At 46.7% G+C, this 25,663-nt stretch overlaps 1 protein-coding gene across 4 annotated transcripts in view; it reads left to right on the forward strand.

The window, feature by feature from the left end:
* Positions 1–25,663, forward strand: part of SEC23A (SEC23 homolog A, COPII component) — an 891,592-nt gene that overhangs the window by 688,482 nt on the left and 177,447 nt on the right. For all 4 annotated transcript variants that reach the window (XM_078659766.1, XM_078659768.1, XM_078659769.1 and 1 more), the window contains one exon: positions 9,569–9,655. In XM_078659766.1, coding sequence (XP_078515892.1) covers positions 9,569–9,655 — 87 coding nt within the window. The remainder of the gene's footprint in view (positions 1–9,568; positions 9,656–25,663) is intronic.

Here is a 25,663-nt window from a genome sequence, read left to right on the forward strand (position 1 = left end):
AGTGAAATCTAGGGCAGCATGCCGACTCCACATTAAAGTATTTATTTATCTGCCCTGGAGTTAAGTACGCCCTATGTATGACATAGAAATGAATACGTTGGAATCTGGCATTTCGCGTGCCCTTCCACGCCCTTTCCACGAGTTTATCCCATGTCGATTCAGGTATATCTCCGCCCAGGTCCTCCTCCCATTTTCCTCGCAGCTGAGGCAACGGTTGAAGCCCCTCTTCAGTCATTCGCCTATATAGACACGTTATTGCCTTCACCGTCCCCGCCGCCATTAGTACATATTGGCACATCAGAGATGTTTGCAGCTCTAGCATTCCTTCCCACCAGCATTTCTGAATCGCTGATACCAGGGCGGCATGCAGCAAGAAATCACCCCTAGGCAAGCCGCAGTGTCTGATAAGGCAAAAGAGCTCCTTCCGCATACAAGTCACCGCCCATCTGCAACCCCAGTTCTTCCCATTCTGCCAGTGCCGACCAGTCACCTCCGTGCCGGAAGGCCGTACACATTCCAAGGGGTATCTCCGGTGCATATGGGCGGGCGCCGCCTCCCCAACTCCTGCTCCTATACCAGCACGGTCTCCGCACTTTCTCCTCGGAGGTCAGTGAGTCGGCCCGCAACCGCTGGCCCAGGATAGTAAAGGATAGAACGTGTCATGGAAACCATCGGCCCTCTGGGCCATCCGGCCCTCTGAACTCCCGAGCAGCTGCCTGCGTAAGCCACTGCAGCTGGGCAGCCAGGTAGTACAGTTCGAAGTCTGGAACTGCCCAACCCCCTTCCGCTCTAGGTCTCATCCTCGTGTTCAGGGCCACCCGCCTCCTACCGCTCCCCCACAGAAATCCCCCTACCATAGTTCTGAGCATCTTAAACATCCGACCTGGTATCCAGATTGGCAGTGTCGTGAAATAATACAGTAATCGTGGCAGCGCTACCATCTTCAGAAGCGCTACCCTTCCTGCCACTGAGAGCAGCAGCGTACTCCAGAACTCCATGCTCCCTCTGATCCCTCGCACTGCTCTATTCACATTACCCTCCAGCAGGTCCACCTGCGCATGATAAATGTTTGTTCCCAGATATAGCAGGCAGCAGGGCTCCCATCGTATTCCTTTCAAGCCATCGGGGCTACCCATTGCTCGATGCGCCGGAAACAAAATAGTCTTCTCCCAGTTCACGCACAGCCCTGATGCCACCCCAAACGCCCTCAACAAGTTTGTCTCTCCTATTAAGTCCTCATCAGGGGTTGCCAGAAACATTAACAGGTCATCCGCGTATAGCGATATATAGTGCATTTCTCCCCGCATCTCAAGCCCAGTGCAGTGCCTCCCCGACCTAGCTTGCACCGCCAGAGGCTCAATCGCCAACGCAAACAGCAGCGGAGAAAGTGAACAGCCCTGCCGTGTCCCTCGTCCCACCATGCAAGGCGTCAACACCGTCTTCCCCGTTCGCACCCGGGCTGTTGTAGAGTTATATAATATTTGAGTCCACTTCACGAACTCCTCCCCCAGTCCCATATTGTGCATAACTTGAAAGAGAAATGGCCATTCCAGGCTATCGAATGCCCTCTCAATGTCCACCGAGAGAATCAAGGCAGACGGCGTCAGGCCCTGGCAGTGCTCCAGAATCCACAGTAGCCGTCTCACATTAATAGACGTGTTATGCTTAGGTATGAAACTTGATTGGTCTTGGTGTATTAATTGGGACATATGTGGGAGCAGGCGGTACGCCAATATCTTGCTCAAGATTTTGTAATTAGTTGTCAGCATTGACAGCGGGTGATATGCCTTCATATCCGTAGCTTCCCTTCCAGGCTCCAACAGGGGGATAATAATGGCTTCTCTAGTAGTTTCAGGTATCTTCTCTGCTTTCTGCACCTCCCGATAAATCATGTGCAAACGTGGAACTAAGGCATCTGCATACTTGGAGTAGAATTCTACGGGGAGGCCGTCCACCCCAGGAGTCTTATTACAGGCCATGTGCTTAATCGCGCTCCTTTTCTCCCCCACCGTAATCTCACTTCCCAGTAGATCCCCTTGCTCTGTGCTCAAGCTGGGCAGGGCCACCTCCTCCAAATATTCTCTTACTCTATCGGGACCCTGTGCAAATTGGCTACTTTATAGTTCAGTGTAATACTCTATGAACAGTCGGTTGATCCCTGCTTGTGTGTTCACCATCTCCCCTGAGGGGGCTACCAGGCCCAATATCGGCACCCCCCTGGGGATCGGATTAGCTAACCACTCCAGCAGTGCGCTCGATTTGTCCCCCTCTGCGTGCATCCTTGCTCTGTAACTTTTATAATCGAAGGAGCGCAGCCTCTCCAGCTGAACTGCCACTATCTCCCTAGCTTCCGATACCTCAGCCTGCGCTCCCGGATTTCCAGGTCGGTTTCTCTCCGCAGCCTACCTTCTGCTTTCTCTAGATCAGTCAAGATCGTTTTCCTTACTCCCGCTGTCTTGCTTATACATATACCCCTGGTCCCAACCTTAAACGCATCCCACTCAATTGCCGCTAATGTCGCCGTCCCATCGTTCTCCTCAAATTATTGTACAATACCCGTTCCCATCTCCTCGTTAAAGACCGGATCCTCCAGTCCTTTCGGCCTGAGCTGCCGGGTCGGAATGGCTGCCCTCACTCGACTCCAGCGTATCCCCAATATCAGCGGGTTGTGGTCCGAGATCGTTCTCACCAGATATTCGCTACCCTTCACCTTGGCGTGAACCTCAGGGGCGCATAACATTGCGTCTAACCTCACATGTAAGTCATGTAGGCCGGAGTAATAAGAGTAATCCCTGTCTCCCAAGTGCTGGTCACGCCATGTGTCAATCAGACCCCAGTTGGTCTGCCATGTTCTTCTCACCTTTGAGATCCTATGTACTTGGGCGCTAGATAGCGGGGGTGGGACCTATCTCTCTCCACATCTGTTATTGAGTTAAAGTCTCCCCCTAGTATTGATTTAGTCGTCAAATATGACGTTCGGTTCCCAGACAATTTCTCAAAGAAGGAAGATTGATCGACATTGGGGGCATACACACTGCACAGAGTTACATCTATTCCATTAAGCTGCCCCATAACCGCTACAAATCTTCCCTCTGGGTCAACCTAGTGCTGCCTCAGCTAAAAAGGGACTCCAGCCCTGATACACACCAGAGCGCCACTGGCAAACGTCGAGTAGGTCCTGTAAAATAATTGCCCCTCCATCTCTTTTTCAAGGACACTCCCTCAGTTCGGTTAAGGTGTGTTTCTTGAAGGAATGCTATATGCACCCCTCGGCGTACTAAGAAAGCATGCACCTTATGTCGCCTTTGCATTGTGTGAAGCCCTCGCATATTCCAGGTAATACACTTCAAATCATGTAACGTCCTCATTGATCGGCCATTCCCTCCTCCGCACCTTCCCCACATCAAAAAGCACACCGGCATCAGTACCTTCCCCAAGCCTCCACCTAACCCTTCCCCAACTCCCTACCCCCAGAACAGGTGCTACAACATTAGTACCCATCCAAACTATTACTCAATGAACCCAACTAAGCTCCTAAGGAGCTACACCCACACAACCGTACGGTAGGTAAGCCTGAAGCTTCAGGGAGTCGGACCCCTAGTCAGCCCCCTTCCCACGCTCGACCCCCTTTAGAACTGATCCAGCCCCTTCTGGGGCCGTGCAGCTGCGAGACCTGTTCCAAATATACTCCACATCCCCCAACTACTCCATATCTCTGCACAGCTAATTGCCAATCAACCAAGTTCGCAGCTATCTTCCCCCCCGCCCCAGCCTCCCTCCCACCCACGCAGCACTTTATTCATGTCCAGCCAGAGTCTACTTAACCCATCGACGATTTCGTCTGCCGTTCCAGCTGTCACATGGGGCAGTTTCAGGCTTTCGGCATCCGATTGTTCACCGTCCCCTCCCTGGGACCCCTTTTCCTATTCCGTCCTTGCCGAATGCGATCCTCCTCCTTCTCGCGAGATAGCAATGACAGCCTGCAAAGCGGCCGTGAGTTCCTGCTCTGTTTGTGTTTCTCTGTTGGTCTCTGGGTCGCTGTATGGCGGTGCCGGTTGCGCCTCAGTCTGCGCAGTTGAGGTCTCAGTGTACCTTCAGTCTCGCCCCTTCCCGTCTCTCCAATTCCCGCCTTGTACAGCTCCAGCCAGTCCCAGGCCTCCTCAGGACTGTCATGAAACGACGCCTTGCCATCCATCGTTATCTTCAGTCTCGCCGGAAACATCAGCGAGTATGGAATGCCCTCGTCCCGCATTGCTCTTTTGACGGCCACAAACGACACTCTGCGGCGCTGGACCTCAAGCGTGCAGTCCAGAAACAGTGTTACCCTTCTGTTGTCTGCTGTGTACGGGCCACCCACCCTGGCCTATTTCAGCAGGAGATCTCTATCCCTGTAGTGTAGCAGCCTGGCCACCACCGGCCTCGGCGGCCTCCCGGGGGTCAATGGTTTGGCTGGCACTCTGTGGGCTCTCTCCAAAGTAATAAAGTGTTTCAGGCCTACTGGCGCGACGGTCTCCTTCAGCCATCCTTCCAGATATTCCACCATGTTGGGTCCTTCCACACCTTCCAGAAGTCCCACCACCCGGACGTTGTTTCTCCGATTCCTCCCTTCCGCATTCCTCCGCTCGACTCTCCAGCATCTGTAGCCTACTTTGAAAGTCATTCATCCGTGCTGCCAGTGACTTTTGAGCCGGGTACAGGACCTCTATGGCTGCTTCCGTTTGTTTCACTCTGTCAGACAATTTTGCATGGTTAGCTCTGAGCAGCCCAAGGCCTTGCGTCAAATGCCTAATTTCCTTTTGCAAGGCCTCACTAGTATTCGTTATAACTTGGAGTATTTGATTGACCAGTTGCTGGAGCATCCCCTCCAGGTGTTGTTGCGCTGCCTCCCGTGCCTCCGTGGCTGCTGTGTCGTCCTCCTGTTCGACTGGTGCCCCGCTTGCTTACCCCGTGGCTTCCCCATACTCCCACAGGCCTCGAGTATCATCTGCTCGTCAGGCTCTCGTTATGTTGCACTGTCTTCCTGCCACTGCCCTCTATGTGCTTGTGCCTCGAGCTGTCCAGCTGCTCCCTCTGCGCCGCTCCACTCTCTCCTCCGGGGACACGCTCCTCACCCGGGCCTCCCGCCAAGCACGGCCAGGCCGTACCACTCCGTGGTCTTAACTCTCCAAAAGGATCTCTCCCCCGCAGGATAGCAGCGGTTCTTTTCTTCCCCAGGAGCGTGCTCCAGGCCAGCGGGCTCTGGCCTCAGCGTTCTTCCCACCTTCGCCAGGCCCCTCACCACTGCAGCATACTCTCCTACCAGGCTCACCGCTCAGCCTCTAGTGATCGCCAGCTTCGTCAGTGCTCCTCCAGTGGTCACACCATTTCATGTGGACCAATCTGTCATCTTGCCCACCATCTATGCTTCCAGACATCCTTCCAAAGAAGAGGAGCGACTCCATCTAGACCCAAAAAAAACACTGTTGTTCTGCCTTGACCTCACATGAGCGTTCTGGGTGTGCGACTAACTCTTCTAAGGGTATGTCTGCGCAAAGTAAGGTCAGGCGGTTCAGAAACGCACCATCTCTCGATGTGTCGTACTCTGCATCAAGATCGGCTACGCATTGGCAAAGAAGCGGCCTCCTGAAAGCTTACAAGCTCATTCCACCATAGCTAAAGCTGCAACCACTGCATTAGCACGGGGAGTTCCAGTCCTGAATATCTGTCAGGCAGCAACTAAGACATCTCTGCACCCGTTTACTAAGCATTATTGCCTGGACAGTCCTGTCTGCAGGGATGGGTACTTCGCCTGTTCGGTCCTGCAGGGCTTCCTAGTTTAAATTTGTCTGCAGACCCTCCTCCAGGGATGGTATTGCTTGGGTATCTATTGAAAGGTAAGCAATCTGCTGCTAGAAGTCTCTATCAGATAAACAAGTTACTTATCTTTGGTAACTCCTTATCTGGTAGAGACTATATCTAGCTGCAGATTCCTTACCGACCCACCCATCTTCCCCACGCTGCGGACAGATTTCTAAGGCCTGGGCCGACCCATTTCAGATCCCTAGTTTAGACTCACCAGTGTCAGTGCACTTCATGGCTCCCCGCTTCTGGTGTGAAAAGTTGTGAAAAAGATAACTGACGTCAGCTCGCCTGGGTGGTGCCTATACAGGTACTGTGACACTGTCGACCGACCCGGAGCTGACCGACGTCACCTACTGGCGTGCAGGCATACTGCTCCAAAAACTTTTAGATCCAGTCTGACGTCTGGGAAATTTAAAGGTAAGAAATCTGTAGCAAGATATACAGCCTGATTCATGTACAATCCGTTTTGCGTGGCCCTAATAGCGAATCATAGCGACTCGCTATTGAGGACACGCAAAACGGCATTCATGTAGGAATTGCTAATGAAATAGCGATTCCTACATGTTCTTTATTTGCGAGTAGCAATTTGCTACTCGCAAAAACTCCCCATTCTTTCCTATGGGCCAAGAGGCCCATAGGAATGAATGGGGAGTATCCCTTATTTGCGAGTAGCAATTTGCTACTCGCAAATAAGATAGCGATTTTAAGGGTGCCAGGGGTGTCCAAAGGACACCCTGTTGCACCCCTAAAAAGCACATTTGAACAGGTGTTGCGCACACACATGTCCAAAGGACATGTGTGTGTGCAACATGCAACTTAGAAAAATGCTTTTAAAAGCATTTCTCTGAGTTTTTGCTATTTACCGAGAGGTCAGACCTCTCGGTAAATAGCGGCCCCAAAAGTGCTAAATCGCAATTTCTTGATGTGTCATGAATAGCATTTGAGGAATCTCTAATAGAGATTCCTTAAATGCTATTCCTCGCATATTTGCGACTTCTTAAATAGCGATTTTTGCATTTGGTATCATGAATACCAAATGCAAAAATCGCACTCGCAAAGGGCCAGATTCTCAGAATCTGGCCCTTTTGCGAGCGCTATTGCCTACATGAATCAGGCTGATAGTCTCTACCAGATAAGGCTTTACCGAAGGTAAGTAACTTGTTCTTTAGATTGACCGCCGATCTGGGCAGAAGAGCCACGTCTCTGAGGCTTGAAGATCTTCCAACTGGCTCTCTGTCAAGGCATAAATCCAATTTAAATTAAGCTGCTTTATCTATAAATTTGTCAACTGCCTTGCCCCTAAACATTTATCTAACTCGAGCTTATAATGCCCTGTTTGAGAACAAAGGAGCAAAGACAAAAAGTTGCTCTCAATTCCTATGGTCTGCCTCAAATCAAAAGGCGGTAAAACCATTTCGGTGTTAGATCTCTTACTTTGGAACTCTTTACCTAAGACCTTACAATATTTGCCGAGTTTGTCCATCTTAGAAATGCCCAGAAAGTCCTTTTATTCCACTGGGTATTTCCCTGGTGCGCTGGAGCCCCTGAATGTCGGTTTTGAAAGTCTAGGGCCGCTCCCAGTGCCTCTGGGAGCGGCCCTAGACTGAGAGTGGGAGTGAGACTGTAGAGAGAAAGCGATTCGAGAGGGAGAGGAGAGGATGAGAGAGAATTGATTAAAGGAAAGAGAGTTACGAGGAGGCAAAGGGAACGTGGCTGAATTGAACATTTTTTTATCAGGGCTGCTTTTGGTTTTCTCAGTCTGGCCCTGCATTAAAATGCCTTAAAAGCGTACACGTTTTAAGATAACATTTATAATACTAATACCAAGACCCTGGGTAGGGAACACTACACAACTGTTCTTAATCAGTCAGTCACTCAGTCATTGTTCACCTCAACTGCATGGCTGTGAGCCAAAGTCAGCAGATGGAATGAGAGTTATAGCCACACCTTTACTCTCTCTTGCTCAGTCCAGGAGGACCTTGTCTACTGCACCTTAAAAGAGTTTGACCTCATGCAAGTGTTCCTGCAATGCTGACTGGTCCAAAGATGATATGGATGAAGACAGCTCGTTTCCCCTCGTAGTTTGGCGCTTGCCATGCCTGTCATGTAATGTTGAACGACCTAGTCAGTGGGAGGTTCAACAGTTTCATAACATTGAATGAAGGGACAGTTAGAGGAGTGCGATAACATTTGCCTACTCCTCAGGCTGTAGATCCAAAGAACTAAGGTGTGTCTGCTTTTACATGGGTAGTACAGTGTTAGTGCACCTGACAACAATGTCAGTACAGTCCTGGAACAGCAGCAGTGTTTGTTCAGCTGTTCCTTTGCCCAGGTTAAGTGCAAAGTCTTAGTGAAATAAAGAGTAAGAATTGAACTCCTAGAAAGACACATCCTCATGCTGATGAGTCCTGAGCTTGTACTTGAGGGGTGGTTGTGCAGGCTGCCTCCCCCCGTGGGTTAGATGTGTCAGGCTTGTAATCATGGAGTCCATCTAACCAGAGAAGGAACTAGACAGTGGGAATCTCTGAAACAAGGAAATTGTGAGGCGACACGCTGGTGAGAAGTACTATATTGCCATACGAAGTCTCGGGTGGCATGTTCTTTAACGTTCACCGCATGTCAGCTGTTGCAATCAACCGTTGACATGACGCACCGTGTTCAAAATTAGAACGTTGAGGCATAAACAACCGCACCTGAAAGAAGAGGGGGGGGTGCCATCGAGGAATTGAGCGTGAGAAGTAGGTTTTTAATAAATGGAACTGATGAGAGCACACACAGGCGCAGACAACGTGGTGTATGCGAGATACACTTGTGTATATGGTACTGGATGCTCAATGCTTTGTTGAACAGCTATAGAATACGTTTCCTGTGCCAGTACTCAAAGGTTGAGACTGCAGAGAGAGTCTAGCCAGAGGACTACTTCTTTATTAACTCCTCTCTTTTCATGCACAAAGTAGTGGTCAAAAGATGAGCCCTTAAAATACTGTAGGGCTGCTCTGTACTAATGAAATGTAGTCTTCTAGACATTGACATATAGTATTTTCATATGATAGAGATCCTTTAAATAATTGAATAATTATTCTGTGGGGTGAGATTTCCCATTTCTTGTAACACATACCTAAAATTATGAGAAAGTTTACATTCACGAAATTCCAAGACTACACAAGTCTAGCCTCGATAGCGCCAAGGTAGAATTGATGTGCAGCATTTTCCGTGAAAGAGATCTCAAGCTGGTTATCCAGCCAGGCAGCATGTACATCTTATTATATTCACTCGGTGATCTATATATACAATGTATTGTATAACACGTTTTCCCTCTGTTAGTAATGTATACTACATTTATGCAAAAGACATGACAATTCCACTGATTTATACACAGTGATAATATATTTGTTGAATAGATCTGGACAGCTGCTGTGTTGCGAGAGGAGCATTTGTGTGAATGTTTGGTTTGTTCTGCTGTAGAGATGCACTGCTTCTGTGGCTGATAATGCTTCACACCTTCATTTTCTACTTCCACTGCCCTTTGACACCGGTCAGACAGTCCACCAATTTATCTTCGATAACACCTATGGCGTTTGCAGTGCTCGACATTTTACCAAAAGAGTTGACTTGACTACCAAAATAGCGCTGATTATTTTACCAAAGGTCTTGCCTTTCAATTTAAAAAGTTGCATTAAATTCTTTATTCTTTGTTTTAATGTTTTGCGTTGTGTTTTGGTTCCAGCCCGTTTTACTTGATAGCAGCAGTATTCTTCCAGATCGAATTCTTTTAATGGACACGTTCTTCCAAATTCTGATTTATCACGGAGAGGTAAGCAATCTATAACATGTATTTATTTGCTAATCTGTTTTTTTAGCCTGCCATCTTGTGACTTTAGTCCCTTTGTACCACTTGTAAAGTAGCATGTTGAAAATGTCATTTTTACTCTACACCTTCTTGGATTGTATGAATCTTGACTGCCAGGGCAATAGAATCTTATATGGGTGTTCAGATCCAGAAATAAGCAGAGGTCTATTTAAACTCATGAGCCATGTCCAGATGAGTAGTCCTGGTGATATCTTGGTGGCATGTAAAGGCCTTTTTGAAGAGGCTTGCTTTCAGCTTTTTTTGAGGACAGACCGATTTGGTTGTGACTTTATATATTTTTGCATTCCATAGGTTTGATCCTGTCACCTGGATTGTCTGACCACCATGTGACTTGCGGTTGAACCTAACCTATAAGATCAAGTGAAGCACCATTAGTGCGGTTGAACATAACCTATGAGATTAAGTTAAGCGCTGTTATGTTTTAATGGTTACACTTGGTGTACTGTTCAGGAAAATAAGTATTTGGGGACATGGCACTGCCAAGCGTTAAAGACTGTGCAGAAGAGTTTAACAATACGACAATATGGACTTTCAGAATTTTCCTAAACTTTTAAAGTCATTCGATTCCTCCAAGCTGTTTGCCATATTTGAGGCCTAGGAATACAAGGGGTGTGTATTTCAGAAAAATAAGCATATTCTATCAGCATTTATGAATTCAAGTCATAGAACCTCCAGTTGTCATGGAAGCATTAATTGTGACATATTTTCAGGATTAACTGTCACTGAGATTTCCATGTTTTGTATTAAAACAAGACACAAGAACTTGTCTGCTTTACATGACTACATATTTCATGTGTAAATATGTCGCAAAAGTGGCGTTCCTTATAAGGAAAGCATATTAATAGAATGGGCATTGCTGCAAATCATGATCTGTTGGAATGAGACCATTTCACATAGGAAGAGATATATTGTTAAGAACCTTCTCCAACTTTGACTTGATTTGCAGAGTGGATAAATAGAGGATCCCTGCCTTTGGATCAGAATTAATTAGTCAAAGAATATATTGTGTCCACCGAGTTATTTACTTATCCGTGGGAAGCTGAGTTAGTCTTGAGTAACCTTTAGGACCTAAACACTCGCTGCATCTATTCCCCAATCCAAAAGACTGACTTGCAGTGCCCAAGAGCAGTAAACAACCTTGTACAATTGGTTTGAGAGTGTTTTGTGGTACTGCCGGAGTCGTATTACTAGGTTTGGGCGGAATGTTTCTTTCCGCCCGTGGAATTAGCGGAATTTAGCAACACCGCGTTACTCTTGTACGCAGAGTTCCGGCCAAATTCCGCCTTGCTGAATTTTTCCCATGAGGTTCCAGAAATTAGAGCGAGATTTAGCGTCTCCTAGCACCATTCTCTAACGAGGAAGGTCACGAGCGGTCACGGTCAGAGGCAGTGCTTCTCACATAGATTTGCTGATGCTTAAGTAGATTTTCTACTTGAGCAGGAAAAAAATCACTCTAATGGCCACGCGCTCTTGCGCACCACATGATTATTCAGTGCTGTTTGCGATACTGGTGCTAAATTGCAGTGCGACATGAAAATTTCTGGCCATTGGCAGAACTCTGAGGAGTTTTTAGGTCGAGGACCGAAGGCTGGCTTGCCAGCCGGAAGTCGGAGATTTAATGTCTTTCAGTAGGGTGCTTAAACCCGCCTCTCTCCTCGTCTCTCTTCCATTGGATGGCTTCTTAAACGGAGGCCAGCCATTGGAGGAGAGAGGCATCACTCGAAAGAAGCCCCGTCTCTTTCGGATTCGGGGGCGTGTTCGTGCTGTTCTTTCCACTTTTTAGCCACGCCCCTTTTTAGAACGCTGAACATGCCCCCGAATCTGAAAATGTTTGGAAGCTTGCGGCCACCATTTTTTTTTTCCCGCAGTGAAGGTGAGCCGTTGCTTAGCGTGTATTCCAAGTTCCCATCGTTTCTCCGCTGCTTGTCTCCCTCCCCCTGTACATCGGTGAATCGCTGATGGTTCGGCTGATGAAGGAACCAGTCTCGAGGGTGATTACCCCTCGCAAAGCTCCGTGGGAGGCTGGTGAAGAGCTGGGACGAGGCTGACCCCTCCTGATCATCCCCTGGCCCCCCGAGCGCGACAGCAGTTTCTTCCCTTACTGCCCGCCTTCCAGCTTCTCCTCCGATGGGACATCCGGGACACGTGAGTGCAGTTTTAGTGAACCTACTCGGCACTGTGGTGTTCCCGGGCTTTTCCGTACCATCCTGAGCCTGGGATGAGGTCTCCCAACCCGATGCATTCCGGGTTTGACTTCTGCCCTTCCCCCATGGCCTGCCCTCCTGCTTTGCCTCCTGTGAGATGACCGGGACCCGTGAGTCTTATTGCTATAGTTTCCGTGTAAATCCACCGCCAGCACTAAAATGTGAGCTACCACAGCTGAAATGATCACACACGTCCGCGGTGCGAGGGTCTGTGCGCCCGCGTACCTTTGTGTGCTACTACAGCTCGCGCATTTCAAAGAAAGTAGTGTTTGTGTTATCTTCCCCTCGGGCATCACTGCCACTGCGTACACCTCCAGACTCACGCACCTACCCCTTTTACCACGGGCCTTGCTGGGGGTGGAGGCGAGGCAGTTGGAGGACTGTGTGGGTCTCTTTGTCATCCTTTGCTTGTATGATTTTGCACATGTGTGTTGGGCAGGGAAGCCAGGCGTCGCTTCGGACGAGTGTTTCTCTCTGATTCTTAAGAGCTCAATGTTGTTTTGGCCCCAGCACTATTTTCGATTCTGCCTTTGAGAAAGAAAATTAAAATTAATACAGGGGCCGTCCCTCCCAATGGTTGCCATCTATCTTGTTCCTTATCTATTTGCTTGTCAGCCTCTGAGCAATTGCAGCAGCCAGAGAGCCCCTTTTGTGGTCTAAAGGTACAACAGAGGCTGCAAACAACTATAGGGCGGTCACAATTGGATCGAAATTGTTTATGGGGGCGCTGCCACTTTAAAAGTACTACACTAACTATGCAAATTGCCAGAAAAGTGTTGCAGCCCCGTGCCTGTTGTCTACGTGAATTCCGGAGAGGAAATAATACGCTGCCACTAGTCTTAAAAGAAGAGGTGGTTGGGCGCCACATTACAGCCTGTTCTGATGAGGCCCTCAAAAAAAAGCAAAGCCCTCACTCTCCAACCGCAAACCAACCAACAAATGCAGACAAGGCATTGTTCTAAGCCATCAGCTAGACTTGAGAGACCTGGCTCTCATTCATACATTCTGTCTTAATTACAAAGCCACTTTCCTGCGCTCACCTAATTTCTCACCAGTCACGTGCATAGCAACGAGTGCAAAACACTCTTCACTTAGTGACAGACACTCACAGGTTCTCTACACATCAATACATCAATCACACGCACACACCCACGCACGCACACACACACCCACGCACGCACGCACCACCCCAGTGGAAGCCCACGCAGAAAGCACCTTTTGCAGTTTCACTGTTTTGACTCTCCGTCCTCATACTCGTTTTTCTTGCCTTCTGCCCCCTGATTACTCGTTTTTCTTGCCTTCTGACCCCTGATTGCACTCGTTTTTCTTGCCTCTGCTCCCCTGATTGTGCCATTTTTCTTGACCCTGCCCCCCTGATTGTGCTCGTTTTCTTGCCTTCTGCCCCATGATTGCACTAGTTTTTCTTGGCTCTGCTCCCCTGATTGTGCCATTTTTCTTGCGTGTGCCTCTGTGTGTGTAGGTATGTGTATGTGGCTCGGTGTGTGTGTCTCTGTGTGTGTGTGTGTGTGTGTGTGTGTGTGTATGTGTGTCTCTCTCTGTGTGTGTGGGGGTGTGTGTGTGGCTGTGTGTGTGTGTGTGTGTACCTGTGTGTGTGTGTGGCTTATGTGTGCGTGCCTCTGTGTGTGTCGCTGTGTGTATGTGACTGTGGCTCTGTGTAGATAGCTTTTATTGTAGGTGGCTCTATATGTGGATGCCTCTGTCTGTGTGAGTGTGGCTCTGTGTAGGTAGCTCTATGTGAATGCTCTATGTAGGTGGCTTTGTGTGGGTAGCTCTGTGTGGATGTAAATGCAAAAAGTAATGCATTTGCAAACAAAGCTATTAGCATTGTAAATGACAATGCCATTTCTTTAACGATTAAGCTATTGCCTATGTAAATGACAAGGCCATTTATTAATAAAAACAAAAAAAATAAATAGCAATGCCAATAGCTCTACCTTTAATAATGCCGAGACCATTGCATTGTAAATGCTTGTTATGTAACTCCACAAGTTCTGCCCACCCCTATCTATTATATGATGTGGGGGCAGTGACCTATATTGGTTTCCTTTGCCTTTGGTCTGGTCTTATATTTCCACTTACCAAGAGGATGATGGTTTCAGAGCTCGTGTAGGGGTGGTTGCTCTCACATTCTGACAGTTTAATTTATACCACTTAGGAGTATCTTCAGAGAGATTTGAATACTTGCATTATAAGCTTGAGCTTGAGAATTCTTGCACCCACCTCCTTATTGAGTGACCACAGGATGGAATATTATTAGTGTTTGCTCACCTGTTGACACCTGACGTGTGTTTTTGAAAGTCAATGGCTGGAACTGCCTCTTGGGAGATGGACGGGAGTTGGTGTGAGATAAAGTCCTAACATACTGAATGGCAGATGGAAATACCAGATTGGGCTGCTGCAGTTTTCAAATATAAGATAGGTGTGCAACCTCATACAGTGTCCTCCTTCAAGAATACCTGCCTGTTTCAGACTTGTGTTTGGGTGTTGGTAGAAGGTTCCCGCCTTAAGTGAGGCTCTGACCACAGTCTTTTGACCTACATAGGCATCCTACATGAAAGCAAAGGGCTCCTGCACGCAATTCTAGGACTAATTTGCCTTGACACAAACTCTTTGCACACAATTGACTCTTTACACAATTATCAAAATACAGGCTACTGATGGGCACCACTTCTAACTGCCCAGGAACATCCAGGCTCTCAGTGCAGACAGTTAGTGGGTCATGATTGGCAGCAAGTATTGGTAAACCAATAGGTTTGTCTGTGGCAAGCAATCATATTTCTCTTAAAGTGTTTTCAGGTTCTGTTTACTTTTTATGCATGCATAAGGAGCAAAAGTAAAAAGAATAACGTTTATTGAGCAGTTGGCAAAGTCAATAGGCCTCACCTATGAGAGCTATTGGCTTTGACAATGTTTTGCAGCCACTCTGTGCAGTAAAAAATAATTTTAAAAAGCGACATAACTCAGCCAGGGCTAATGTGCTTTTTTTAAACGTCCTTTTGTTATTATTATTTTTTAGTCATGCTGCAGCATGGCTACAACTTATAGTCAAAGTCGGCAATGCCCATGATGCATAGCATGAACAAAAGACAATAACGGAGCCAATAGTCTCGAAAACGACCCCTATTGGCTTTGTCAATGCTTGTTAGGTCTTAGCACAACACCCCTGTGATTCTTTGCAAATCAGTTAATCTGCCCATGCGTGAAAAAGAAAAAAAATATGACATTTGGTAAAAAACCTATCACATACAGAAAGCAATTGTGCCTATGTTCATGTGTTACTGAAAATATATTTCGAAGCAGATAACGACTGTTTACACAATAAGAGTTGATAGCATTATTTGTCACAATAAACATCCATTTCAAACAAGAAAAGGACTTTGTGTGTGTGTGGCATAGTAAAACATAGCTACAGGTGGCAAGAGGTTACCCATCAGGGAAGAAGAAAAAAAGTAGCACCTCAGTCACAATGCAATCAGCGGAAGGACAACAGTCAAGCAGAAGAAATCAATACTTTGTCCATGCTCCAGCCGAAAGAAGAGGATGTGAAGCCAGGTTGCACTGGCTAACCTCAATGCTGCAAATAAGAGTGATGGTGAAGCCAACGAATATTAAGCGTAGGGTGGGCTGGAAGCCCCTCGTTTTATTCAGTATCTCACTCAAGCAAGAGCACATAAGAGGGACAGTTTGGCCATGGACTGTTAAGCAAAGGGCGGGCTGCAACCCCCTTGTATACAATATCGCTTGCAAGCGAGACCATATGCAGCGCATTTGCTGTTGCAGGCGAGATCTAAAAAGTAGGAGAACATTCTGGTCTACCATACCTTCCTGTGTAGCTGGAGGATATAGCCATAACAATAAAAATGTTTTTAAAGAGGCAATAAAGCAGGGAATTAGCCACTGATGTACAGTTTTAAACAATGAAACACCTGTGTTGAATTCATCTAACACTCAAGGCAAATAAATCATGCAAAAGAGGAAAATGTCACAAGAGACCCTTTTCTCCTGTCTTTTTCTTATTTTGATTTATTGATGCGGGAATTGTGAACTACAGTAATTGGTTTTAATTGCTGTTGAAGCTGTCAGAGTATTGTTTATTGCCTTCAATGTTCCCTCTAAAAATTAAATATTTTATTTATTCTTTTTTTCGTGCTCTCTGAAGCGTCAAATTTGTTACAGCCTTGGAGCCACACTGGAGCTTTGTTCAAATTCATTGTGGCCTCCTCAGAAAGATATTATGGAGTACAACAGCTTGTTCTCCTTTATTACTCTTTTGCAGACTCTCACATGGGTTTATGAATTGGCCCCATAATATCTAAAATGTGAATATTTGGGGAATGTTCATATACAGTTAGTTGTATCAACCATTTTCTTAGCATGTGATTACCAATAAGGTTCCAGGTGCTGTTGACTGCTTATGGTAGTTAGTATAAGTAGTGAGGACTGTACCCTCTTTGCTCCTTTACTAATAGGGACTTGGACGTTTCGGGGCAATTGAATAAAGTCATGTAAGAGTTTGTAAAAGAGTACTCCTGTAGTAATACCTCACATATTCGCAAATGCATTTGCAGGGGCGGCCTTAGGCATGTGCAAGCTGTGCACCTGCACAGGGCCACCAAACCCCAGGGGCTACCACGCCAATATATATCCTTAATCTAATAATCCTCTGAGGATGGATACATATTTGCGTGGTGGCCCCGGGCAGGGATTTGGTGGCCTCCAGCTCTGTTCCACTTCCAAACACCCTGCCTCTTCACTGGCCTCCGCGCTCCGCCCTGCCAGGACCCCCTCTTCCGGGGCCCCTCTACCTACGATCCCTGCCCAGGGCCGCCATGAGCCTAGAGCCGCACTGGCATTTGTGTATTGGCCTACTGTTTGGTGTTAATGGTTGTACCTCAGTTCAGTGAAGAAATCCCTGTGACATACAGGGGTAAAAAGTGCCCATGCTTTAGAAAAACAGCCCCCCTGCTTTTTGTAAAAAGACTACCGTTTCGGGGTGGTTAATTCCAGAGCTGAAATGCTTCAGCTGAACTGGAAGGCAGGGAGCATCCTGTGCTACAAAACCAAGGGAGGGCCAGACAGCTAAACAAGCTTTCTTGCCTGGGTGCCTGCTTCCCTGAAAGAAATGTAAATGTGCACAACTGGTCAATCCCCAAATGTAAAGTGTGATTGGAAGCAGGTATTGGTTTTAATTGTTAGAATCACTTGAAGCTCCCTGATGACACACATTTATTCTTTTTGAGAGGTATTGCAAGGGAGCTACCAGCTAAGCTGTGAAGTGTGTGCTTTTAAAACAGTTCTAAAAAAAGAAGTTGCATTACATGCAGTCTTGCTATTACTAAAATCTATATTTTGGAAGCACTTTTTAATCTTGATATGTTTTGCACATTTTGTAGCAACCTTTCTTATACTGTTTATAATGCAAGTTTAAAATAATGACTTGCTTGTTCAAAGTGCTTTCTTTCACAGACTGGGTTCTTGTAACCCTAAACATACTCACATCACTGTTCTCCACTGCACAAACCAGGATTCAATTATGTGGCTCTCTGGTGCAGTGTATCAACTAATAAGAGGTTTCATAATGTACTCTAGTTCATTTTTCATTGATTAAAAAAACTTGCATTTAATTTTCATTTACGATGTGTGTGTTTTTTTAACCTTTTTTTATATGTAGTTATAGAAAGACTGAAAAAAGTTAGAGTATGTTGTTTTTTTGGCCACTCCTTTGACCACGTCCCCACTTTCATTCTCCCTGCCTTCATAGCGCACAACATCACAGTTCCCATACTTTTTTTAATGCACTTCAACCACTACAGGGAACCATAGTTCTTTCTATAGTGTTAATAATCAATATCTCCATTGTGGAGTATAATGTTATGCTCAATTTGGAATCAAATTTACTTCTGTTGAGCAACCAGTAAACCTGTATGAGGAGGGTGCCGAAGGCGTAATTTCTGCATAATTCTTATCAAACGAAAATGATAAATCATAAAAATGCATTCCAGTAATTCTATATGAAAATGAAATACTAATTGAATCTCTTCAATTTTAAGCCTCCTACCAATTGACCGCACACTTCTTCTCTCACAACCTCTCCTGGAGATTGACTGTGCTTCCCTGAGCACACTGTGCTCTATCAATAAATGGAAAGTAATAAAAGCATCTTTTGGGTCGCACTTGATAGGAATACATTTGTGCTTTGAAGTGGTACTGGATGGCACGAGGGTGACCTGGGTGAAGGTAAATGGGTTACCTGAGAGATTTTACACTTTGACACTATGATTAAAAGAGAAAACATGTGGATAGAGCACGCAGTTCTAGGTGTGGGCACCAAGACCATACAGACTACTACATCTGAAGCCTGTCATGGGGTCAGTCCTAAAACATTTGTCTAGATCTCATAACACAAATGTATGTTGTGTAGGTCCACACACATTGTGAAAGATAATGAGCCCCACTAGTCACAAAAGACGTACATTGTAGAGAAACTGGCTATATGAATGAGTTGGGGATCCACCTTAGTCCTACATGTTCAGCGTACTAAATAGCCACAGTTTAGTACGTTGAGAGCTCAGAGGAAGAGGACAGACCTTTAATCTGCAGGCTGCACAATATGAATTCTGAAGACTGGTGGCATATGGTCCCCCCTTGTATTTTGACACTTGCCAGTGACGATGAGGAAGAAATAAATGTAGCACAATAGAGGGTTCGAAACGAGTGGACCATACGGCACTGTAGACAGCAGCTGGCACACGGATCAGGTTTGACCAATGGGTGATTTGCCATTAGATTTGCACTAAGTCTTTCCTAGCACAAGTGAAATTTTAATGTAAGGATACACAGATACAGTGCATCCTTTGCACATGTGTTTTTATCATGACCTAACACCATCAAACACAAACTGTTTCCTGCAAATGTGCATCACAAGAAGTATCATCATTTGACAATTCTGTGGCATCACTGAAACAACTTTGCATGAATCTACTTACCTATTGTGGATAACAGTAAAAGGATAAAAATATAAATAATACTCCTAATAAAATAAGTAAAAATAATGTAAAACTCGATTAAGTGTAATACATTACATTGATCGAAATAGATAGAAAAGCCAGGAATATGTTTCTCTAAAACTAATATAATTACAACAATGTTCACTGATTCTTTCCAGATTAGTGCATGATTAAAATTCCAAGACTGATAGTCCCAGAGATATACAGCAGATCTTTAGGTGGCACCTCAAACTTCCCTTTATGCCAATGAGATCAATGGATAAGGCATTTGGTTTTCAGCAGGCATGGGGGATCAACACAAAGAGATACGTTCTATATGAGTTAAGTGAACTGCAGAAGCTGCAGTAAAGAACAGAAAGCACAGATTGCCAAAGATAACAGGAGGAGATGGCACAGATATCTTACATAGGTGGGGCGGTTGATATCTTGTCAAGCAAAAGCACCAAATACTGGACCTCCGCAACACACTGAGCACCTAAACACATCAATTACTCTTAAACTCCACGTTTGAGATGCAAAGAGATTAGCTAACTTTACGATATAAAGAAGAAATTGCTGAAAAGAGACCACTATTTGTCATCAGCGAAAAAATAAAAAAACTCACAAAATGTATGCTGAGCTAGTCACTAAGCAGGCAAGTATTAAAGTAACAAAACAAAACGGACTTAATATAGTATACACTGTGCAGTTTACATCTATAAGTACAGGAAATCCAGCAAGGTGGAATATCTATAGGTTGGGGGAGATGGTGTGTGCCTTAAAAAAAAAAACTGCCAAAATCCCAGAGATTTACAATTTTTAAAAAGGGATGACACTTGCCATAATGCAAAGGGTAAAGAACCAAGCTGCTCAACTCATATTTAGCCTAAGATGTAATAACTAAATTGCAACTGGATTTTGCTTAAAGCGATAACTGAATACAATACTTTTGGAAGACCCCTTCGATCATTCGCAAGTCACTCTAGCCCTGTGTCGAGCTTCCTGGCCGAACACTTTCGGTCCTTCCAACCTCCAATACAAGATCTGCTTCCTTGAATCTTCCGGACACCTACTCATATATGGTCAATGAGTGGCAGATCACTCCATGTGCTTTGATGTACTCTCAGGAATGCCCGCAACTTCTGAGCTGGCTCCCCTCTCCATGTACTCTCACCCTTCTTTACCTCACCTTCCATAGGAGGCCAATTCTAACTGTGCAGCCAAAAAGCAGCAATTTCCACAGACCTTGCTGTCACTCCCTGATCTTTAGGATTCATTGTTGTGGGAGAAGGTGCACCCATTCTGTGCCTATCCAGCCCGGCCCATTTTCATTCTGCACATGACAATGAGCTGGATGACTTTGCAAACACCATCAAACTTACTCTGTACACACCAACCCTAAGTCTGCAGTAGCCTTTTGACTTGAGCACCAATGACCAAGCCAGTCCACAAGGGGCCAGTTTACCCAGCCATAGGCCCAACGGTCAAATTTGAATTTTCCGGCAACTTGCCTATCCGTGCCTGGCCCCCTTCCCTGGCCCTCACAACTCTTTAGTCTTGCAGGGGTGGCTTATATTCCTTATCACTTCACAGGACACTTTGGGCACACAGAGACATAGTGAGATGTTTGTTGAGGATTGGGAGACTATTAGTCACATAGAAAAATGTTTGGTATTTCATTCCATTAACACCTACTCAAAATCCGATCATTGTAAAAGAAGGAAATAGAATGGCTGGATAAGGTGCTATTCTCACCCAGCTTCTTACTTTTTCTCTCTGGTTCTGCCACTTTTACATCCATCTTTCCTCTCCATGTTCTACTCTTTACCTCTCAATTTTCCATCCAGCCTCTCACCTTCTCTTGCTATTCCTGCCCCTCTTACAGCCACATCTCCCTTCCCAACTCTTCACATCTCAACTCTCCACCCAGCCGTTTATCTTTTCTGCTGGTACAACCCTCCTACATCCACTTATCCAGTTCCCTTTTCCCTTTACTTTATCTGCTCTTGCTGGTTTTTCCCCTGTTGCATAACCTCTCGTCTTCCTCCTTCCCTTACTCCACTTACCTTTTTAGGTTTCGCTGGAGGGCGGAGCTCTTAGCTCCGCCTCCAGAGAAATCTCTTGATTTTAGTAAGGACTCTGGAATACGCCCCCCTGTCCCATTGGCTAGCTCCATAAATGGAGGCTAGCCATTGGAACAGAGATCTGTCCGTCAAGGCCGGACCAGATTCGGGGGCGTTCCCGAGATTTTTTCCCAGGGCGGAGTTACGTTTTTTCCTGTTCCCTCCCCTTTCACTGATGCGCTGTCCATTTCCGCCCCCCCCTCGCTGTCCTGTGCACGTTTCCCGCCGTCCGTGTCCTCTCCCGCCGTCCGTGTCCTCTCCCGCCCCCTCCCGCCGTCCGTGTCCACTCCCGCCCCCTCCCGCCGTCCGTGTCCACTCCCGCCCCCTCCCGCCGTCCGTGTCCACTCCCGCCCCCTCCCGCCGTCCGTGTCCACTCACGCCCCCTCCCGCCGTCCGTTCCACAGGTTCCTCAGGTTCGAGGGCAGAGCGTTCCAAGGATTACCCTGGCATCCTGCCAGCCTGCAGACATCCACTGGCTGCCATCACCAAGACACCGTCTTTTGAACTCGGAGAAAGGCTCTGTTAGGCATCATTATTTAAAGCCGGGGTCACGGAAAGCACTTAGACCTCTGAAAGTTCTAATTAAGGGATTAACATTAACTCCGGGAGGACGTTGTCATTTTTTGCTTTTTTTTTGTTAAATAAACGCTCAGTCCCTCAATTTCCTCTGCTTTGATTTCGTTTACCCTGGTGGCAAAACAGTGAGTAACAGAAAACAATAGATACTCTTTTTTGCATCGCCAACCATAGTTACAAATCCTTACAACTCCTCCAGAAACGACAATGCCTTCTTTTTCTTTCAGATTTGAGCTGACCGATGGTAAAACCGTATTTTTGGTAAAAAGGAGTTTTTGTTCCATTCCATGTAAAGTGTGGGTTACTTTGTAGAAAAAGTGGTGGTGCAACGTCAAGGTTGTTAGAGCACAGCCAGAGCTGGAGACTAAGTACATTCTATGGTGCATAAACCAAGCAGAGACTTTTGGTAGGTTAGATCAGTCTTGATAGCTACTTCCTGTTCGGCCGACGGATGAGATGACGTGGGTGAGAGCAGCGAGGAGCTAAGTGTTTTTTTCTTTCTTTACACCCCTCCCCCTCGCCTCGCCACCCCAGATCTGTGCCAGCCACCACTGCTGAGGAGGCCAGGCATTCGCTAGCTGTTAATCTAGCATCAGTAGGAGGGACTCATCTATTAATGTGGTGGAATGTAAAGGAGAATGCATTCAGTAAATCCCAGCCCTCCCGCCGTCCGTGTCCACTCCCGCCCCCTCCCGCCGTCCGTGTCCACTCCCGCCCCCTCCCGCCGTCCGTGTCCACTCCCGCCCCCTCCCGCCGTCCGTGTCCACTCCCGCCCCCTCCCGCCGTCCGTTCCACAGGTTCCTCAGGTTCGAGGGCAGAGCGTTCCAAGGATTACCCTGGCATCCTGCCAGCCTGCAGACATCCACTGGCTGCCATCACCAAGACACCGTCTTTTGAACTCGGAGAAAGGCTCTGTTAGGCATCATTATTTAAAGCCGGGGTCACGGAAAGCACTTAGACCTCTGAAAGTTCTAATTAAGGGATTAACATTAACTCCGGGAGGACGTTGTCATTTTTTGCTTTTTTTTTGTTAAATAAACGCTCAGTCCCTCAATTTCCTCTGCTTTGATTTCGTTTACCCTGGTGGCAAAACAGTGAGAAACAGAAAACAATAGATACTCTTTTTTGCATCGCCAACCATAGTTACAAATCCTTACAACCCCTCCAGAAACGACAATGCCTTCTTTTTCTTTCAGATTTGAGCTGACCGATGGTAAAACCGTATTTTTGGTAAAAAGGAGTTTTTGTTCCATTCCATGTAAAGTGTGGGTTACTTTGTAGAAAAAGTGGTGGTGCAACGTCAAGGTTGTTAGAGCACAGCCAGAGCTGGAGACTAAGTACATTCTATGGTGCATGTTATGTTATGTTATGTTACTTTATTTCTTTTATAGCGCACGGCAACTCCAAAGGAGCGTCCCGGCGCTTTGGCAAAGAAAGACAGCATAGAAAGCAACCACACAACAGAAAAAACAGAAAGACTATTTCCTAAAAAGCCATGTCTTCAGATCCTTTCTAAAAGTCAGAAGACAGGGAGCCGATCTCAGGGACACTGGTAATTCGTTCCATGCCTTGGGTGTCAGATAGCGGAAAGAACGACCTCCCAATCGTGCACGACGAATTACAGGAACATTAAGCAAAGACAGACCAGATGACCTGAGATTCCTGCTTGGCACATACCGGAAAATGCGTTTCCCAATATATTTGGGGCCAATACCATGAAGGGCCTTGAAGGCCACAGTCAGGCATTTAAAAAGGACACGCTTGGAGATAGGTAGCCAATGAAGAGTGTTCAATAAGGCCGAGGCGCCAGCTCTCCTTGGGAGTCCAAAAATGGCACGGGCTGCCGAATTCTGGACTACTTGCAAACGGGTCATGAGATATTTTGGTAGACCCAGAAAGAGAGCGTTTGCGTAGTCCAGTCGCGACCCGATTAATGCCTGTACGACTGTTTTCCTGTGATTGAGTGACAGTAGAGGGAGAAATTTCCTCAACATCCGTAAGATGCCGAAGCACTTCCCAACAATGGACAAGATGTGGGGTCCAAAGGATAAATCACAGTCCACTATCACTCCCAGATTCTTCGCCTTCACAGCAACCTTGTCAGGAGGAAACATATCCTGAGGCCACCAGGATTTCCAGTCATGTTCCGGTGCGCAACCGAAAAAAAGCAACTCTGACTTGTCAGAGTTGCATTTTAAGCCATGACCTCTGAACCACTCAAACACCGCACCAAGGCAATCCCTGATCTTTATGCCATCAAATGACCCCTCCCTGTCACATGTGAACAGGAGTTGGGTGTCATCAGCGTAAGACACGATCCGGGCGCCAAAAGATTCCGCGACTTCCGCCAGAGGGGCCATAAAGATGTTAAACAGCATAGGGCTGAGAATGGAGCCCTGCGGGACTCCCACCTCTAGCGGAGCCATATCAGCGGAAAAAGGAGGCGCCCAGATCGTTTGTCGGCGGTCGGCCAGAAATGATTTTAGCCAATTCCACACCGTTCCTCGAAGGCCACACTCCCAGAGTCTTACAAGGAGGGCATCATGAGGAACGGTGTCGAAAGCCGCCGACAAGTCAAGCATAACTAACACGGCCTTTCCCCCCGAGTCGAGTACTTCCCTGATAGCATCAGTGACCTCCAGCAGCGCCGACTCCGTGCTAAAATTAGCACGGAAGCCGGACTGCGAGGAGTGCAATAGGTCGTTTCCTTCGATGAAACTGGAAATTATCCTATGCACATACCGCTCGGCCACTTTTGCCAGAGCAGGGAGAAGGGAGATTGGCCTGTAGTTGGCATGTATCAAGGGGTCCAAGGTGGGTTTTTTGAGCAGTGGTAAAATCATGGCGCTCTTCCAGGCCTGAGGCACCTCCCCTGTCGACAGAGATGTATTCAGCAGGGGGTTCACCAAGATGTTAATGGCGGGAGCCACTTTCCCCAAGCATTTAGCCGGACATGGGTCTAGAGGAGAGCCGGATTTCAGGCCGGACAACAACTCTAAAGATGTACTAAGATCCATAGGGGGAAATGCAAAGAGGAGAGGGCCATGGTCTTCCACAGAACAAGGTGGCGGTAGATAACTCACAACCGATTGCGCACTAGAGAGAGAGGCCTGGATGGCTGTAATCTTACTGACAAAGAAGGTGGCAAGTTGTTGTATCCACGCATCCGTATGAGCGTGGCTAGGGGTACAAACCAGAGGAGAGATAAAATCCTGGACCACTTTGAAAATTTCTTTGCAGACATTGTCAGCCTCATCAATACGATGCTCAAAATAGGCCTTTTTTGCGTCCCAAATAGAATGATGGTAGGCTTTAATGGCTGCCCGAAATTTCAATTTCTCAGTTGGGTCGTAAGTCCGCCTCCAGGCCCTCTCAGCCCTCTTACACTCCTGACGTTGAGTCCTCAACTGAGGAGAGAACCATGGGGCAGACGCCCTACGCTCTCCTAGTTTAGACCTTTTAATGGGGATTAAGGTCTCAAATCTTGCCAAAAGCCATTTATGCAAGAGGACAAGATTCTCCTCCAGACTTCCCAAAAGGGGGCAAGGTGAGGAGATGAGAGCCTCGGACAGCATGTCCCCAGAGAGCAGATGAAACGGGCGTGAAGTTCTCGTGGCCGCAATTTCTCTCTCCTGAACAAAGGCAGTAACCAGCAAAGAAAAGGAGATTAAAAAGTGATCCGACCAGAGTACTGGCTGTGTGGCACAGACCGAAATGGGTCTTGTTGAAAATACCTGATCTAAGGTATGGCCTTTATTGTGTGTAGGGCCTTTCACAAAGGGGAATAACCCTAACGAAGCCGTAATATCATTGAGTTTTATAGTGTCCGGATCGCAGCTATTGTCCATATGGACATTGAAGTCTCCCAAAAGAATACAATGATCTGACCTGAGACAAGAGACTGCTAATGCTTCTTGCAGTTCATCAAAGAAAGGCCCTATTGATCCAGGGGACCTATATATAAGTATCCCAGTGCAGGCCTGGAGGGAGGAAAGATGTAAGGTGAAACCAAGTGCTTCACATCCCTGTATATTCTCCACC

The sequence above is a fragment of the Lissotriton helveticus genome, chromosome 9, assembly GCF_964261635.1.
Source record: "Lissotriton helveticus chromosome 9, aLisHel1.1, whole genome shotgun sequence".
Lineage (NCBI taxonomy): Eukaryota > Metazoa > Chordata > Amphibia > Caudata > Salamandridae > Lissotriton > Lissotriton helveticus.